Here is a 19,369-nt window from a genome sequence, read left to right as displayed (position 1 = left end):
AGGAATTTACAAAATAGTTGTTATTAAAAATTAGAAATCCCAATTGAGAAATATTAATAATAATGTTAAGTACAAGTGAAAATAATAATAGAAATATTTTATCACAGACTGTAAACTGAAATAACTTTAATATTAGTTAAAGTTTATAAATATCATTATTGATTTTTAAGTATTAAATATAAATTCCAATTAGAATTTAACATGGGATTTTTAAACACGAATCGACATCCACCCTTTTTTTTTCTTACTCTGCATTAAAATTCAATATTTGTAATGAAAAAAGAAAAAAAAATCTATCTGAAACACATGGTTAGTTTAATTTATGATTAATAACATTGCTATTTTTTATCGGCGTAAAAAATAAATTTCTTTATCCTTTAACACCCATAATGGAAAAAGGGAATTAATAGAGGTCAGCAACATTAAAGTGGTGCATTAGTAACGAAGTCTATCATCATTATTCTCAATTCTCATTACGTTCTTAATAATAAATTTCCTATAAAAATTAACAATAAAGAATATCTAATTTAAAACGAATAATATTATTTTAAATAGATCGTTTCCGATATAATAAAAACATATTTTAAATGGAAAAAATTCGATTTTTTTTAAAATATTCTATTAAAGTTTATTTAATAAAATCGAGAAAAAGCAATGTGTTGAGATAATATTTATCTTAGAAATCTTTAATAAATATAATTAATAAGTAAAACAAATAAATAATTTTGTTTTTTGTCATTATTTCTCTCCGATAAATAATAAGTTTAATAATTTAAAAAAATGCTCGTTAATTTTTAATTGGAAAAATAACGTTATTTTTTAATAAAAAAAATCTTTATAATTTATAATAGAAAAATATAAAATTCTGAAAAATATCGATATTTTATAATTTCCGCTGTTGTATTCTCCTTAATTTTCTGTTTCTTCTGTTTTATTATAGACCAGAAGCTGTCTAGAAAAACTGTGTTACTCTGCAAATATTATTAAATATTAAAATATGTAGACTGCGAATATTTTAGTCTTATCCGAAGCATCAAAAACTTGAAGAATAATGAAGTAATTATGCAAATTTATTACGTTTAAAAAAGTTACGAAACTGTTTACGAAAGTTTTAATGCAATAAAACACATATTCAGTAAAACAAGAAGTGTTTTTTCCTATCCCATTTAATACTTGCTCGTTCTAAAATATTTAAAATTTAATTACAAGAATTATTCTTAAAACTAGAACGTAAATAAATGCAGATTATCTGATTATAAAAACAACAGAAATCAATTATTAAAAGGAATTAACAGTATAAAAAATAAATATTTTAATCCGAATTTCACACGTGTAGTGTGAAAATTTATACCTTTCTATACAGCCATATTAATTAAATGAAATTCAATTGTCTACGAACATATTAAATATTCATACATCTAGAAAATAATGTTAATGTAACCCTTGGTGCCAAGATGGCGGCTCGTCTCTGATTCCAGCGAGGAGACAGTGGGACTCACGTTCTAACCTAACCTATTCTAATAAATTACCATAATTATTAGCAACCAAATTATTAGAATAGGTCAGATTAGGTTAGAACGTGCATCCCACTGTTTCCTCGCTGGAATCAGAGACGAGCCGCCATCTTGGCACCAAGGGTTACATTAACCGAAAAGAATTATATTTAGAATAATGTTGAAACGATCTTATGTAAAATTTTCGAATTTTAACAACTTATTCATTATATTTATTTTTAATATTGACTTAATTAAGATAACAACGTTCAAATACTTTATAAAATTTCTTACAATTTGAATTTTATGTATTAATAACAGAGATATATCTAAACATTAATTAGACACGATCGAGGATAAATTTGATTGTCTGTTCTATTTTGTTAAACTTTAAAATTAATGTACAACAGAAATTCTACTAAATTTTTAATTAATCGTAGAAATAATTAACGTGGTTCTCCCTTGCAATAATTTAAGTCATTCTAATTACAATGTTCTTCCTTAACTGTGAAACTCTTGATGATTCAGAATTATATTTAAATTAATTTTAAGATTTAATTTGTTAAATTATACGAATATTCTGTTCAAAGTTTGTGACTCAGTTTTAATTTTTTTTTTTTTTCTAATGTCTTTAATCAGCTAATAGTTTACATTAAAATAATTCATACGCTTCATTTTAGAAATGGAAAATCATAAATAGATTTTGCAATAAATGTTAAATTGCAAAAGTACCAGAAGAGATATCTTATAGACTAATCTCTATTGCATAATATCATGCGCTTAATTAATGTAGTTAAAATAAACTTTTAAATATTACACGCCTCGAAAGCAACACAGATAAGAAGACGAACTGTGTGTTTTTCTCTAAAATCTCTTATTATAATCAAGTTCAAGGAATGGACTCGTACATTGTTTCTTTAATGTTATAGACCAGTTATTACTTTTTAAATCATCTTTTAAATGCTTTAACTAGCTTTATGATACAGTAGACCCCCTATAACACGGTAGATAATTTCCGTGTTATATGAATCCGTGTTGTACGATTCACTTAAATACATGAGCCCGGCACACGGGCTGTGATTGGCTCATGTATTTAAGTGACTCGTACAACACGGATTCATATAACACGGAATTTATCTACCGTGTTATACGGGGTCTACTGTATAATCATTTGCAGCACGAAAATGCATAAATTCATTTCATGCAGCTTTAAAAACGAGACTACGTAAAATGAAGTCGTATTTTTGAATTAAACGAAAATTTCAATTGTGTGTGGAGTTCAGTCGATTTTTCAATGGCATCGAATACTTTAAAAGTTTGATGTGTCTTACATTTATTAGAAATTAAAGCAATAATTAATTATTATTAGAAAGAGAAACATCTTTTATGAAACAATATACAGAACGTTTACTTCCTACAAATTTTAATAAATTCATTTATCAATCGGTATTTTCTGCTTCTATTGTGATTATGTTGAATTGTAATTTAACATAATTACAATTTAAGTTAACGTAATTATAATACTTACCTATTTAATTATTAATATTCGATCAGAACGAGCAATTATTTATTGTGACATCATCACCATGCCGGGCGGCAATTTTTAATCATATTTTTAATTTATTTCATTTAAAATATATGCTTTCTATCTCAAATTAATAGCGGCTTGCCCCCGTACATCATACTTTTCTTTTAACAATAGAGTCGTGCCGGTCATCTATCTAACACCTTTCGGGGGAATTTTTGAATTGAAATAACATAACTTTCGGTTTATATCGGAAATTCGTATATAATTAATCGAGACCTTCTGCCTCTGTGGTTTTATATCTGGTCTCGTTTTTCATCTATCTAACTTCATTATTGAGATTGAGGAAGGACAGACAGACATGCGACAGTGGAAATTTATAGGTCTATAATTTTTTTTAAATTGAAGCCCAATAAACATTTTGATGGAAGCTTCCAAAGCTTCCATCAAAATTGGTAATTCATTAATAAAATCCGAAAGTTCTAACATTACGCTTAGTGTATATTTACAGTATTATTCTAGATATTAAGCTTTGTGTGCATTTATACTGGCACTATTGTAAGTATTATGATAACAGTACATAAAAATTAAAAATTAGAATTTAATGAAATACATCGTAGTGACTAAATATATTTTCCTATTAATTCCTTACCCGCTAAAAGTTTAATCAATATAAAAGTTCGATAACAACGTTGTATAACTCACTAATATTACACCAGAAAAATATACTGCGTAAAGAATTCTAGGAAAAAGAATTTATTATAGTGAGCTATTCATATACCGGATAGTATAATACTGTAGATAAAGGTGTTATTAGTTAAAGAAAATAATACATAAATTATTGTTTAGCTGGTATTTTATGTTAAAATGGGCTCCATCTTGTAATCAAGATTATCGGTTTGTATTTGATACAATATTTTCTGCTGAATAAATTGTATATTGAAGTGACCTTATCGGTTGCATGAAGTTATTGGTTTTTTCCAACTCAATACGCTTTTTCTGCTTTTCAACTATAAAATTAAGAAATAAAAATTACTTTAATATCAATATATAAAGCCTTCGATACCGAAAAGAAAACTTAAATCAAACATTACTTTATCTCTAAAAGCAATTAATTCTCATAAAACATTGGCCTGCAATTTGAAAACATTGTACTGTACATCTATAAATTCCCACTATCGTCCGTTGTCTGTCTGTCCTTCCTTAATCTCAAGAATATCGTTAGATAAACGAAAGAAAAAAACAGATATGGAAACCTTAGGGGCAGAAGGCCCCGATTAACTGTATATACATTTTAAAGTTTGCACGTAAACAAAGCGAATTCTCTCTCTTTTTTTTTTATGATTAAGAAATGGTATTATCGACGTAACCGTAAGGACTTGACAGTTTACATAAATTGTGATATCAAGTTTGAAAAACTTAAATTGTATTATAATGAATTTAATCCATAATCGTTTCTAAAAACTTGAATGTCATAATGGTATATTTAATTTTCGGGACTGATTCTTGGTAATTTTGAAGTGTCGTTTTCCGTGAATTTACATTTACCGAAAAAAAAATAATAGTATAATTTCTTGGATTATGAAGGTCGGTAAATTTGTTTCGGTGAATCATTTTAATCTCAAGAAAATAATATTTTTCTCGATGGAATTATTTCCCCTGAAGGTGCTTTTTATTACATTTTTATGATGTCCACAGTCGGCCTTTGACTTACAACGGGGCCTAGCCCTTACAGGAGCCCCGAGAGCCCTTTTTTTAAAAGTAAATTTCTATATTTTTTCAAGGACTTGTCACTATGGTTTGGAGGAGAGAATATGAAAAATTCTCCTCCAAATTAATTTTGGGTATTTGGGTAGGATCTGGTTGGTCGTTGGGACGGGCAGATGGGAAGACCTGGTTAGGAGAAGAGCAAAGAGGCCCATGCTGGTGAGACTATTGGCAGCCCGCCAGTAGTTGAGTGGATAAAACAACTAAATAGTGGTCGTGGGTTTGCGTCTCGTCAGTGGGCTGGCCACGTGGAATTTTCCAGGTTTTCTACACGTATGTAACACCGAAATAGGGACCATTTTCTCATAAAAGCTCTTCCGGGAGGCATCTCCCCTCGACAGGTCACCGACATGTAGCATTGCAATAATCAAATAAACCAAGCCACCAGTGACTGAATGGATAAACAGCGACAGTTGGTCCCTGAGTTCGTGCCTGACCCGGGTTAGCCACGTGGGATTTACCGCGTTGTCTTCGCGTGTCTACACATAAATAAGAATCAATTTCCCGTAGAAATCTCTCGAGAGAGAGGTAGAGCGCTCACGTGTGCATTGCATTACCCCATCACACTAAACATAACCATTTTCACGAACGTTTCGGATAATTCAAATATTTCTTAATAATTTCTTACATATGTTTGTGGAATAATAATAAATCTTTTATTTATCAATAAAAGGAAGATTACAAAGTTAAACGATTACAATAATAAAAAAATAATATTTAATAGTATCTACGAAATTAAAAATAGTAACGTATAATTAATAATTTACCGTTGAAATATAGGATAATTTAATTTTGTTGTGGTCAAAAATAGGTTTTTGCTCTAAGAAATCAATTATAAGTTATCATAACTTTGCATGAAGTAATATTTATTTATTGTACTTATCAATGTACAAGGAAAACATTAATTTTCGTGAAGACTCGATGTTATTATCCGCTAAAGAAACTCAAAAATTTTTTCACTTGTACAATTTCCCCCTATTTTATTCAACAAATATTCAATCATATAATCTCGAACAACATTTAAATAGAGAGAAACTCGTCCACTTATTTTATGTAACGCATTTAAATCGATCGATTGAATGAGTTCACGAATTCGTTGTTCAATTCACAATATGATAAGGTAATAATGGGAGACATACACGATTCTTTTATTCCTAGAGAAAGGCCGTCATTTAAGTCAAGGTATTTTCAATCGCATCCGGCTAATCTATCTTTAGGAACTGTTTCATTTACAGTAGGAAATTGCTCATAACGGAATAAAGAGAAATTCGGATAAAAAAAAGGATCAATCTTCATCCACTCCTCGAGAAATTAGAACGATAACTATTTCTCTATCGTCTTTTGATAGTGATTATTATAGCAACTATCCAAAATCATAATAGAGAATAATCGTTCGAACGTTAAACCTGTTATACGTTGTTAATGACTATCACGAACAACAATAAAAAATTATCATTAATTTTGAATTAATCCTTAAAATTATCAAATAAAAATTAAATACGTGGTGCTTCTTAAAAGTTGTCGCTGAAATTTGTCATTTCAAGAAGGGTCTAACAAATTCTGCAATAGACATTTGTTTCAGAATCTGTCTAGTTTTTTCTAGTTTCTTTTTGAAATAAATTCTAAAGATTCTATGATATATTCATTATTCAAAATGCAATATTTTCCAGATATCATGTATGTTTATTAGACAAAGGGTTCTATACCGTTAAATATATCCACACTAAATTTGGCATGTATATTCTTTGACATCCTAGAAAAAAATACTGTGGGGTCCTACCCTAAACACTTCTAACTCCTACTTTCTCTTAACTTTAACCCGAACAACTGTTTTGCAGTTTCATTATTGTAAATACTCAGGTCAATTAATGTACACTTCAGTTACTAAGACTATTGTTTTTATTACCCTTTCCCAACCCAACCTCACCAATCCCCATCCCATCACAGCCCGGTAGTAGGCTTTATAAATAAAAGCGTTTTTCTGTTCATTATGTATTTAAAGACAGTACGAGCAAATGCAACTAAACTTTCTAAAAATCATTTTCTCTTTCAAGAGAAGGTGAACGCTTTTCGTTCGAAAAAAAATCGGTTTTTCGTCTACAACAGAAGTATGTATCTGACCAATGACATTGTGGCATTCTGTAGTATTAGAGAATTTTCGATTGCTATTTTATATTATAATTATACATGATTAATTATTTTACTTTAATATTAAACATTTTAATTGCAATTTCTAGATAAAATTTCCAAACTGGCCCACCAGTGGCCGAGGGGATAAAACCACCGAACACTGGTCGTGCATTCGCGCCTCGCCGACGAGTTAGCCACGTGGAGTTTTCCGGGTTTTCTTCACGTCAGTAACACCTAAATATGGGCCAGTTTCCCTTAAAAGACCACCCGGAAAGTATTTTTTTTTTTTCCTCGCCAGATCGCCCATGTGTTGTGTTGCCTTCATCAAACCAAATCTAAAACCAAATTTCCAAACTAATACCTAACCCGCTTTTCGAATCAATTGGTACTTTTACATTACAGAGAATGAGCAGCCGAGTAAGTACAGTAATCTCGCATGTTGGCCCAGCTTGAGCAAATATCTCCAGAGAAAATTTTCAGCTATCTTTAAATTCCCTTCGGAATGAACAGGCAGTGTTTGGACGAAATTGTATCACCTTACCCGGAAACTAAAAAGCATTATATATTGCTCTGTTTTATAATATTTCATAAATACTACTTTTGATTGTAAACTGTCTTTAAAGTTTTCTACAATAACAAGGGTGTAAGAGTATCAAATTTCACCGAGCAACTCCGGGCAGCTCCGATAAATTGATGTCTGTAATATCAAACAAATGATGTGAGTTTGACAGAGCATTATCACACCTATTTCTTGATATAATTATTATTTCAAAATAGCAAGTCTCAAGAACAATCTATAAAAGTATATAATTCTCATATCTTGCCTTAAAAATGTGCTAGACCCATGTTAAGAAATACAACAATTTATTAGTGCAGCAGGCATGATGAAATATGATGGTTCGTTTATTAAATCCCGAGAGTATTATCTTATCAAGTTTTCAAGACTGATAGGTCCAAATTAATAAAATATTTTTTGGTTATTAAAGATAATAAATGGCAGAAATCGTTTATTTTAATTATACAGTTTTAATTTCGTTACACGAGTTTATATACATTACACATTATGACGTTGAGAGCTTAGAGCAAAAATTTTGGGTTGATGTTACCTATGGTTCCAAAATGGCGGCTCGTCTCTGATTCAAGGAAACAGAAGAAAGAAAACAGTGGGGACGCACGTTCTAACCTAACCTATTCTAATAAATTACCATAATTATTACCAACAAAATTATTAGAATAGGTTAGGTTAGGTTAGAACGTGCGTTCCCACTGTTTCCCTTCTTCTATTTGCTGGAATCAGAGACGAGCCGCCATTTTGGAACCATAGGTAACATTAACCAAATTTTGCAAAATTTTCAAAATAATTTGTAGGAAATATTTAATTTGAAAAAAATAGATTTTTAGGTATCTTCATTAACATAACTTCCGCATGCCTTCGCTTAGCCTATATAGGGAGCTGCCCATAAATTACTTAGAATAGATATGGATGAGTGGATATGCAGGTAATTGTTACGATTTATTATAAGAGGCTGGGGTGTTTACAAAAACGTTACGTAATGCTATCATATCAAACCTTGAGTAACAAAATGATTCATATTTGTTTCTGAAGTATTGCATAGCGAACTGTGCCGTTTATGTACTGTATAGTACGTAACACTAGAAACCTATGTAAGAAAGAAATGAAAATCGGTTACGTAATGATTTATGTAACCGATTTTCATTCGTATTACGTGATAAATTATAATGATATAGTAGCAACGAATAGAATATAGTTTTAATCATATATATGTAATTTATTTTTTAATTACATAATTTATATTGATATTGATAAGCAAATATAATTGGAATCATAGTGATGCACATTCTGTATGAATAAGTGAAGTACATTAGAGTAACAGGCATCCATTATATGATCATAAAATGCTGAATACTGTAGTTCAATTCATTATTCATGGAAACAATTATACATTCTACGCAAATAATGAGATCGTCAATAGGACGGAGCAGTAAGAGGTCGATAAACCCAGCAGAAGTGTTTATCTTGTCTTGTGTTAACTGTGGTGAATACGGTAGAAGAAATTGCTATTTCGCTATGAGGAAAACGAACATTATCCATAATCACGATTACAAAATACGTAATTCACGTTATTACATTTTGCCACACGCATATTAACCCGAAGAAAGTTTTTAAATAGTTGTAAGTTCAAAAAACTCTCGATGAACTGAAATGCAATTATATAAAAAATGGCCATTAAACCGATATTCTTATTTCTTGAGATTCGTGGACGAGTAATAATAGCATTCATTCTTTAAGGTATGTAGCCATATCGTTTATGAGAAAATAGATCAATACTAATTTCATTAGCAAATAGCAAACTGTATTTGTTCTATATTTCGAGCATATAGTTTTCTACCATTCAGAATTCTTAAACAATTTCGTAAAAGTTCTTTATAATCGTTTCCTTATGATATCCCTCTATTTCAAAACTATACGTGGCCACGCTCACTTAACTTCTTTATACCATGAAAGGTCTTGTATGATTTCGTTCAATGATTGATCCACACAATTTTCCAAATTTCTTATTTTTTTACCTCGTTTTTACTTTCCCGACTCTGTTACATAAAACAGAGGAAAAGTATAGTGACGACCCCTCCCTAGATTTTTACATTTTTGGACTCGGGAGACCTTGAAACGTCGAGAAATGCAAAAAAATTCGGAGATTTTTCTGAATGTATGGATGTTAGTGTGTGGGGCACTATTATGTTTACCTCTTTAAAGCTTAATAATTCCTGTGCTTTTCTTCGAAAATTTCTGAAATTTTGCAGGGAGGTTTGTTTATTAGAGAGATTAATGCTATTAAATTTTGGTAGTTAAAAGTCTATAATTGATGTGATAGATTTCTAATGCTTTAATGCCGTCTTCATACATTTGTAATAAAATTTCCACTAGATTGAAAGTTATCGATTTCCTTCTATTTCTTATTTCTTATTAAGGTTAACGTATTTAAAGCTGACGACCTGGTTCAGAACTTTGCTTTGGCTTTCAAGGTAGTGTGAAAATTTGTCTATAACAATAGGAAGTTTCATTATCTATCGACGAAAATACAATGTTATGTGCAATAGCGTTGATTTTCCGTGCAAGACCATACTTCTATGCATAAGTAATAGGCTAATAAGTTTATTACAGTACCTTGCACTGTTTAGACTGGGGACAGACCAGCGTATAAAGTACATCCGTTAAAAGTACTGTATATGTCGATACGTGCTAACGGGATGTCTAAGAACGTCGCATTTTGCGACGTTCTTAGACATCCCGTTAGCACGTATCGACAGTACAACTGTCATACGAACGTACTATACTGTACATTATACGGTAGTATATTGTCTAGGCAATGTCTGTGCAAAAGTACAGTACTTTGCGTACCGTCGTGTGTACCCAGCCTTCAGCGAAGAATTGTGAGGAAATAAATAAAATTTTGCACTTAGTCTAATGTAAACTTTAAAAAATTTTGAAAAACATTTATTAAATAGCATACAAAACGCAGAATAACAAGAGGAATTTCAAAAAAATTGCGGAAAGATTGTGTTATTTCCGATAACGTTACAAATCATAAACGAATTATTACAGAAACTAAGAAGTTTATTTAAATAGCAGAAATATTACAAAAAATAATACACGAGTTGCGATTTAATGCGTCATTCTTGCAAATAAATAAAGTGTATTTGCAGATGTTAACAAAATTATATAGCTGAATAGCACTGATTATTTGCGGAGCTTTATTTATGTTTAAACACATCTAAAAGATTTAATATCTTTTTAAACATAAATTAATTTCTTTTTGCAAAACTTGAAAGAGTTTACAATAAAAGTTTGCCTAATTTTGAAATCTACTTATTCATTTCTCAATTATTTACTATCATTTTGCAGTTTTTTGATTTTACAATTTTCTCAAAATTTTGAAACGTTTCAACTATTGTAAAGTTTTCTCTATTTTCTACAATACTTCGTTTAAATAATAGCCAAAGACTGTAACTTAAATAAGTTTATGAGTTAAGTCGATAAAATCATAAGCAATTTTCGAGTTGTTTACTGTTTTATTCTAATAACAACAGCAAAAAATATCCAGCGATGAGTTGCTTAACTTTCCCGGCAACATTTAAAAATATGTGTGTGGCGCCATCTGTTATGATATTTTATTATTAAAACTTTTTATATTTTTAATTATTATAAAATAGCAAAAAGCTTAATTTTGAGGGTATGGATGGGTTTTATAAAAAAGAAAAATTGTAAATGATAATAACGAGCAAAATTGTCATTACTGTAAGTCCGACCCTAGCGGAGATGTGACACATGATCCCCTTTATCTCCCCACCCCTTCGACTTTTAACCACCAAAATTTAATAGCATTAATTTCCCTAATACACAAACCTCCCTGCAAAATTTCAGAAAATTTCGAAGAAAAGCACAGGAGTTATTAAGCTTTAAAGAGGTAAACAAAATAGTGCCCCACACACTAACATCCATACATACAGAAAAATCTCCGAATTTTTTTTTTGCATTTCTCGACGTTTCAAGGTCTCCCGAGTCCAAAAATGTAAAAATCTGGGGGAAGGGGGTCATTTTTTGACCCCCTTCTTTCGCTTATGTATCAAAAGTTCTTATATATATATATATAAATCTATTACCAATACTCCTTTACGATGCTACTTTGATATACCACTAGTCCCTATTTAACAGTTCGATTTCACTTAACTATGAGGAATTTTTGTAGATGAATGAACGTGTAATAATCGTTTAAAGTACAGAATGAAATATTGCTCTTGTGTGCTACCATGCTATTAACTCTAGAAATAGTATAAACCTATTTAATTTTTCTGAACCGAACCCTCTCAAGTGAGACAATTCAGTACAATTTTCAAACTTTTTTTAGAAAAACAAGGTATTTAATCTATTGTTTTTCACATAATTTCTTTTTTAACTTTAGTGTCAAGAATTGGCATTTTTAATATATAAAAATATAATGCTTATCAATGGTTGCTGTAACTGTTTTAGTCAATCATGTACTGTACTTATAAATAATAAAACTGTGGCATAAAGATGTCTTTTTTGAGTTAATTTCACGTATACCACTTGACTAACTTTAACTACATTATATCTGTATTAGCGTCAGAATATTTTATCACGTGGATTTAATATTTATTGTAACATTATTATTATTTAATTAAACTAAAAATGAAGTGCATTCTCCAAAAATGTTTGTTTGTTTATTTCCGTTTAGATAGTAAACTTGTTTATTACAGTCTCAGAACTACGGCGAGTACATAAACAATAATATATATAGAAAACCTTTCTATGAAATTAAACTTCTCATACACAATTACGCAAACGTATGTAAGTTACATAAGTAAAAACAAATAAAGTTCCGATTTTTTAACACGCGAATTCGGAAAACCCTACTTTATTATATAGCCTAACAGTCTTTCGGCTCTTTTGAAATAAGAACAAAATTGCTGTGTAGAACTTATCACACAGGAACACTATTTGATGAATAAAATACACTTTATCGTGTATAACGGACCATTGTACACAATAAAAGTTGTACACGGCAATTCTGTGCTTATTCCCAAAGAACAAAAGAAAGAACAAGAGGCAACCAAGTATCGAATAAAGTTTATTAATTTAACGATTATCGTATATAATTAAATGCCGATCAAAATCATGATCATGATCAAAATTCTATATCCACTACCGATAAGAATTACTGCGCTATTACTAGACACATATTCGTGTTAAAGCCGCATTTGGGTATACATTGTATATGTTCATTTTCCATACATTATACTGTCTGGCTCTTTATCACAACAGTAAATTTATCTTAAAATCTAGGACTTGATAACGTGAAGTTCCGAGTTGCTGGAGGATCATTTTTAGTCTCTTACAAACGAGGAACAGGAAGATCTAATTGCACAATTCACTCAAAAACAACAGAAGGAACAAGTAAAGTCTGTTTTAATCTGTAGAAATCTACATTTTGAAGAATATTCTATCTGGAATTGATGAGTATCTGTGGACATTAATCCTGACAAAGAACACTCTGTTATATTGAAAGGGGAGTTAATATCGTACTACAGGGAAGAAGCTTTAAACAAAGAAAATACGAGGAGTTTTTAATTGCTCCAAAAGAGAGCAGGAGAAAAACATTTTATCCTTTTGTAGATTATTGCTAATGCGTAAAATATGTAAAAATGCAATCAAATTATAAAATATTTGTTTGAAATCTTTTAAACTAAAATTAAAGTAACCTTTGACCTTAACATAGTAATAATGATAAATAACTAAACAAGACACATACATTTAAATTGAAAATTATATTATATATAAAAAATATCTCTAGTGTTTTTATTTTAAAATTAATTTTATTTAGAATTTTCGACATAAATCTTATGATAAAAGTTGTCTTATTTATCCGGCTATTTATATAGGCTAACAATGGTTCAAATATTGTGAAATATTTCATATTCAATAGATTTATAAACAGTAAGCTTAATTTAAATGCTGTATTCGCTTACCATTTAAATCAATTTTTAATTTTTATCTATTATAAAATTATTTACTCCTTAGTTATTTGCAACCTCTTAGAGAAAGTTGAAAATAATGGATTGAGAAGTTCAGAAGTGGTAAAATAAATAGACCTACGGTATAAGCGACTACACTTATTTTACTATTTCTGACTTACTCAGATTGTCCACAAATTTCAATAGTAAACATTACTTATTATGTCAATATTCCATTTAAGAAAATAAAAACAGACTATTATTGCTAGAACGTTAGGCATATTTCGCTACATAAATACCAAAAATGCGTGCATCAGTGGCTTATCAAAGAACAAAATTCATTTTCACACGTATTAGGGAGTTTGTAAACTTATATAATAAATGTAAAACAAGTATATAATGTAAAACAAAGATGCTTTTACTGAAAAATAGTATCAATACAAAATTTTTGCATAATTCTTTTCCTTACTTTAATAACAATGAATTGTCTTTACTTTTTGATTTATTTGTGTTTAATTGTAGTAAAAGATGGTAATTGTGGCGATGAAAGATAGTATTTAGTACACTGGCATTACCTCTCCTACCAGGTTACTTGTGCCAATAACAAAATAAAATAAATCTTACATTTTCCGTTGTAAGAACAGAATCAGTCGTTATACGAAGTATGTTCTGTCACTCATAATAAGTGGTGTGTACACCGTGTAAACAAATAAAAAACTGTTTTCTCTTGAAATGCTTTCTTCTCTTTTGTCAAATACTTGATAATGTTAAACCCTTTAGTCGATTACTTTTCTCTTTTAGTTTAGTCTTTTGGTATCGAAGAATTATATATATATATATATATATATATATATATAATTTTAAAAACTGTACATAAAATAAGGAGGGGAAAAAGGAAGAAAAAATCAGCATTGTAAATAATGTTCTTTGACGAATTTACGGCGAAATTCGTCCTCGAAATACAAGTTTTGTATGCAAAGAAAGGAACAATCCTCATCAAAGTTAATTATTTAACCTGTCGAAATTGATTCTACGTGAACTGACGTCATTTAACAGGAGCGGTATCACTTCGTACCTGATTCACGTCTTAAGCCAAAGAGGACGAAAGAGTAATAAATCAAGTAAGAAGAAGAGTAGACTTAAATGAACTTTTCGTGTTAATGTCTGACCTAACGTTGTAAATAATTCCAAACATAAGAATTTATACGCGTTTAAAACACGACTAAGATTTGCACGAAAGTAATTCCCTGTCGACATATTTATGATGATTTGTGTGGAATTTATGAGCGTTTCCTGTTTATTTAAAGAATTATTCCTTCTTTTTCAATTGTGCAACTACTTCTTTTGTTTATTGTTCTGTTGGTGAATACTTATTTGTTTAATTACAATTTAAATCAATCGTTATTATTCGATCTCCTTAAAAAGCATTATTGCAGTTTAAATAGAGATCGAACACATTTTCTACTGAACTAATCTGACTTACAGAAAGACATTAGTTTATAATTATACAGTCAAAACATCTAATAGGGACTATCTCCCAACGGTTCTAAACAGCAGCCATTTTTTTTTTTTTCAGGAACTTTTTCTGAACAAAACTGCATACAAAATAACCTTCAAACAATGGCAGTTTTTAGTGTTTTGATCAGTGACCATTGTTCAGAGGTTTGACTAATTTTTTGTTTGGTTTATAATCGAAAATATTTCACTTTTAAATTTAAAATAAAAGCGTTTTATTCTCCAAAAAAAAAACGCAAATCTGGATGCATTTTTGGTAGTTTGCAGTCTTGACTCCATCGTCATTCGTTATTTTCTTTGCTGCAGTCGTTTTTCATTCTGTAGATCGATACAAATAGCAATCGATCACGCAAAACACGCACATAAAAAACTCGTCGCAACAGTAAAAAGAAAAAAAATTAGCATGCAAACATTCAATATTTTACATGCCACTGATTTAACATCAACGGGATCGAAAAAGAAATGCTCTACGTCTAAAAGAAAAAAAAAAAATGGAAGGAATCTCAAGAAAAGGTCGTAAACATAAATTCATTGCCCGCTATTAACGAGTAGATTTAACTGCCTAATTATACCAGCGGGACCATTCGACAATAAAGAAAAAATTTGCATAATATATAAAAATCCCAATGCCGTCGGAACAAAAGTAGCAGCCAATCTCTCAGCTTCGTCTGCCAAACAGATGTATTTGTTAGCGTCACGTGATCGAAGTGGCTATTGCTAGTCGGTCACGTGACCAACGTACCCAGAACAGTTTTTGTTGGTGTGTGTATATGCGCTGAACGAAGCTCGCAATGGGTACGTTATGTCATCCGCACGTCAAAGTTTAGCACGAGATGAAGTCGTATCTTGACAAAAAAGACATTTTTTTAATATTTAAATAGGTATGTAGTCCAAATTTGGACCATGTATTTTTTAATGTTAACTACTTCTACGATCGTCGTGTTGTGTACGGCGAGAGAAGGAAAAGAACAAGTCGCTGATATGTCTCTTTGGATCGACGAAAAACAAGTTAAAGAATTTAGTGGTGAGTATCTCCAACCTAACAATCAATTTAAAATACTTCTTCTTTTTTTTTAATTCTCCCAATTCCCTATTTTCGAAACAGATCGATTTTTATTAACAATAAAACCATTAGTGTTAAAGTTGCTGGTTAGTTTTTTCCAAGAAACCAAGCACTAATTTCACTGTTTAGATAGGAGCAGAGGGGGGGGAAATTATCTACGTTTATTTTTCTACCAGGAAAAGAGAAATTCGATACTGTAATAATGAGAAAATCATTTAAAAAAGTTTATCGTAATCATATAATTAGATAAACATTGGCTCAATTTGCTTTGATAATGCGTTTTATTTTCGTTTTTAAATTGTTTGTATACACTTAGAAAAAGATACAATTTAAACAGTAAAAGTTAACACAGCTATTTTTTTTTTCTTTACTTTTTTTTAGCTCAAGTCTAGACATACATCTTTTAAGTCAGTCTACAAACTAGACCTAATTTTCCATTAGTCATGTTCGCCCCGAAGCTTTACTCAACTTGCAGTTCTTAGCTTCACACCTGCTTTGTTCACGTCTATGCTATAGTTGTCGAGCAACTGTTGATGGTCGGTCGACCTATGAATATAAGAGGCGTTTTGCGTGTTAAAATTAATTAAACATCTTTACCATACCCGCTTCATTTGTCAATGTATCAGTTTTGGCTAGACAGCGAGTTTTCAATTAAGTTTTTTCTTCTTCCACGTCGATTATTATTTCTTCGGCCCACGTGACGATGAGGTACAAATAATTTATTACACACTTTTACCGATTGTTCTCGTTAGCGAAACTTAGTTAATTAACGCTGTTTTATGTGAATGACGTGAAAATTTCCGTTTCATTGTTGTCGAGTCTCCTTTGTGCACGAAAATAAGCAGAAAACTCTTAACGTTTCTATTCAGTCGCATTCCTTTCTTTCGTGGGCCTTTCACAATACAGAAAACACTGATTAAGTGTTGCCATTTCGACAGGTTGTCCCGTCTTTCCAGTCGGGTTTGTAATGACTGTGCCAACTCAACAAATTAATCACGACCTTTAACGGCCTCTCGACTCACTGACAGACAACTGTGTTGACAGACTTCCAACAGTTACTCAGGCAGGAACCCCGACTCATAACCTCAAGCGTTTCTATTGTAGACAAATCCCACTTTCATTTCTAGAGTGGACCGGAGAATTTGCTCGAAAATCGCTATTGTTAAAACAAGCTTTCTCCCCGAAAGATGGGGATTAACGTGATGGATAATCTTATTTTGTTTAATCAGTTTGTTCACGGATATTAATCACTACTCTTACGTTTTGACTTTGTAAGAATTCTCATTGCTTACAAATGTGAAATGTCTAAAGCCGATACGGTATTATGTAATAAAACAGCTCGAAATAATTGATTTTTTTAAAAGAAAATATGAACTTAACAAGCAATTACTTTTCTGAAACGAGTTTTTAAATCATGTAATTATATTCAGAAATTTTTAAAAGTATAATTAATTGTAATTTTATACACCTAAATGACACTTTATAGCCTGTAAAATAATCATTTCCCAGAAATACTTATAGAAAATTAATGTTGCAAATTAGATTAAACGATTAAAGACGTAAATTATCCTATTAAAAATACACACGAAGTAAATGAAACTTAAATGGAAGAAATTATATATATATTTGTACTAAATCAAATATAAAAGTCGTATTAATATATTATAAATAAGGCTATAAATATGACACAACTCCAGGAAAAAGATATAACTCTTTTAAGTAAACAGCATACTTTAATTGATGAATAGTTTAGATAATATGCATTGCAACTTATTTGTATAAAAATAATGATAAAACTAACCTTAGAAAATTAAATAGTTTAATTATATTAGTGAATAACTGTAATTGAATTTCACAATTTGTAGAATTATAAATAAATCATATTATTATATAGATTATTTGAATCAAAACGGTAAATTACCGCAAGATGTATGGTTGAATTAATATCGATCGATGTAAGCAAATGGATTCATGCTTTAAGAAGTTCTATTTTGCTTCCCTGCGGTGGTTCGAGATAAATTGTCGCAATTTTAATATAATAAATAGCAGTTATAATTCTTCTCTTATCTTTGCATCTACATTACGGCTAGCTTCGCATTAAAAATTTAGGCCTATATTACTTGTTAAAACTTAACTAGAAAGTACACATTTGTAATTAATAAAATTCGTAGAATTATAACGAAATTATCCAAGCAAATATAATTGAATATAAATTAGATTTTTAATAAATAAATTCCAAAAATATCGCATTGTTTATTTATCCGCACGTTTTTCTAATCAACTTTATAACGATTTCTTCTTGCAGGGAGGACGGAAGAAACACGTACTGTACTTAGGCTAACGTATAAAGTACAATGCAATTCTCCTGTTTACAATAGTTTTTTTTTTTTATTTATAAGCTTGTTACAAATAAAGCCTGCATATAATAGAATTTTCTTCGTTAAAAATGTGGAAGTTTATTAGAGAAAAATCTAAATATTGATTTTGTTTCGCTGTCAAAACAAGCAGTTGCTGCTTGATAAACGCGTGTAACCATACTAATACAAAATATTTCACAATATTATATTAATATACTATATGGTTTTATTCCATTAAATCATATAAAAGCGTAGAAGTTAATTTTATTACAAAGCATTGCACGTAAAAATTCTATAAGAATAGTCTGCTCAATAATAGAATATATACAGACGTATTGATCGATAAGAAATAAGAATAAATGGGAAATCTTAGTGAGAAACGGGGAGGTTGTAAATTGAAAATTTGTAATTTTTAAATGGGGGAAAAAAAATTATCGGCGAAGAGCATTCGTGATCCTTGTACATAGATCAAAGATAACATCTGGTCAGGTTAATTGACTAAGCGACATTCCTCTACGGTCAAATAACTAACACTTCATTAACACTTGGCCCTGTTTTGCTCTCTTCGCGTCTCTCGACGATAACATTTCCAAATTTAAGTTTTCATTAAACAGATGTCTTATATTTGTTTATACGTTTCCGTGTATTTATTTTGATAACACGTTTATATATCGTCGGCGACACGGAACGCCGATCTAAAATTTAATTTATTGCCCCTGTTTTATCTTATAACGAGAAAAAATCTGTAAATTTAACCAATCACGGTCTTTATTTTATTTCGAATTTTGTAAACAGTTTTCCTATTCGTTAAAAATAAATTAATTTGCAACTAAATCTGTTACGTCAGAATTTCTTATTTCATTATATATATATATATTTAAAAAAAAGATTTAAATTAATAAATAGCGAAACAAAAATGAAAAATTATTGATCAACGAAATATATCTATATTTAAAATTGAATTATG

At 30.1% G+C, this 19,369-nt stretch overlaps 2 protein-coding genes across 3 annotated transcripts in view; both read left to right on the top strand.

Annotated features, from left to right (window-relative positions):
- Window positions 1-19,369, top strand: part of LOC136980625 (3-hydroxyacyl-CoA dehydrogenase type-2-like) — a 268,457-nt gene that overhangs the window by 160,364 nt on the left and 88,724 nt on the right. The gene's annotated exons all lie outside the window — the stretch shown is intronic.
- shf (shifted) overlaps window positions 15,735-19,369 on the top strand; it is a 29,777-nt gene continuing 26,142 nt past the window's right edge. Inside the window, exon 1 of one of the 2 annotated variants that reach the window (XM_067276758.1) lies at window positions 15,735-16,006. In XM_067276758.1, coding sequence (XP_067132859.1) covers window positions 15,886-16,006 — 121 coding nt within the window. In that variant the 5' untranslated portion in view covers window positions 15,735-15,885. The remainder of the gene's footprint in view (window positions 16,007-19,369) is intronic. The other variant, XM_067276752.1, reaches the window with a different exon arrangement.

This window comes from Centruroides vittatus, unplaced genomic scaffold (assembly GCF_030686945.1).
Source record: "Centruroides vittatus isolate TY-2023 unplaced genomic scaffold, ASM3068694v2 contig_1159, whole genome shotgun sequence".
Lineage (NCBI taxonomy): Eukaryota > Metazoa > Arthropoda > Arachnida > Scorpiones > Buthidae > Centruroides > Centruroides vittatus.
The sequence above is the reverse complement of the archived record's forward strand: the minus strand, read 5'-3'. Positions and strand labels throughout refer to the sequence as shown.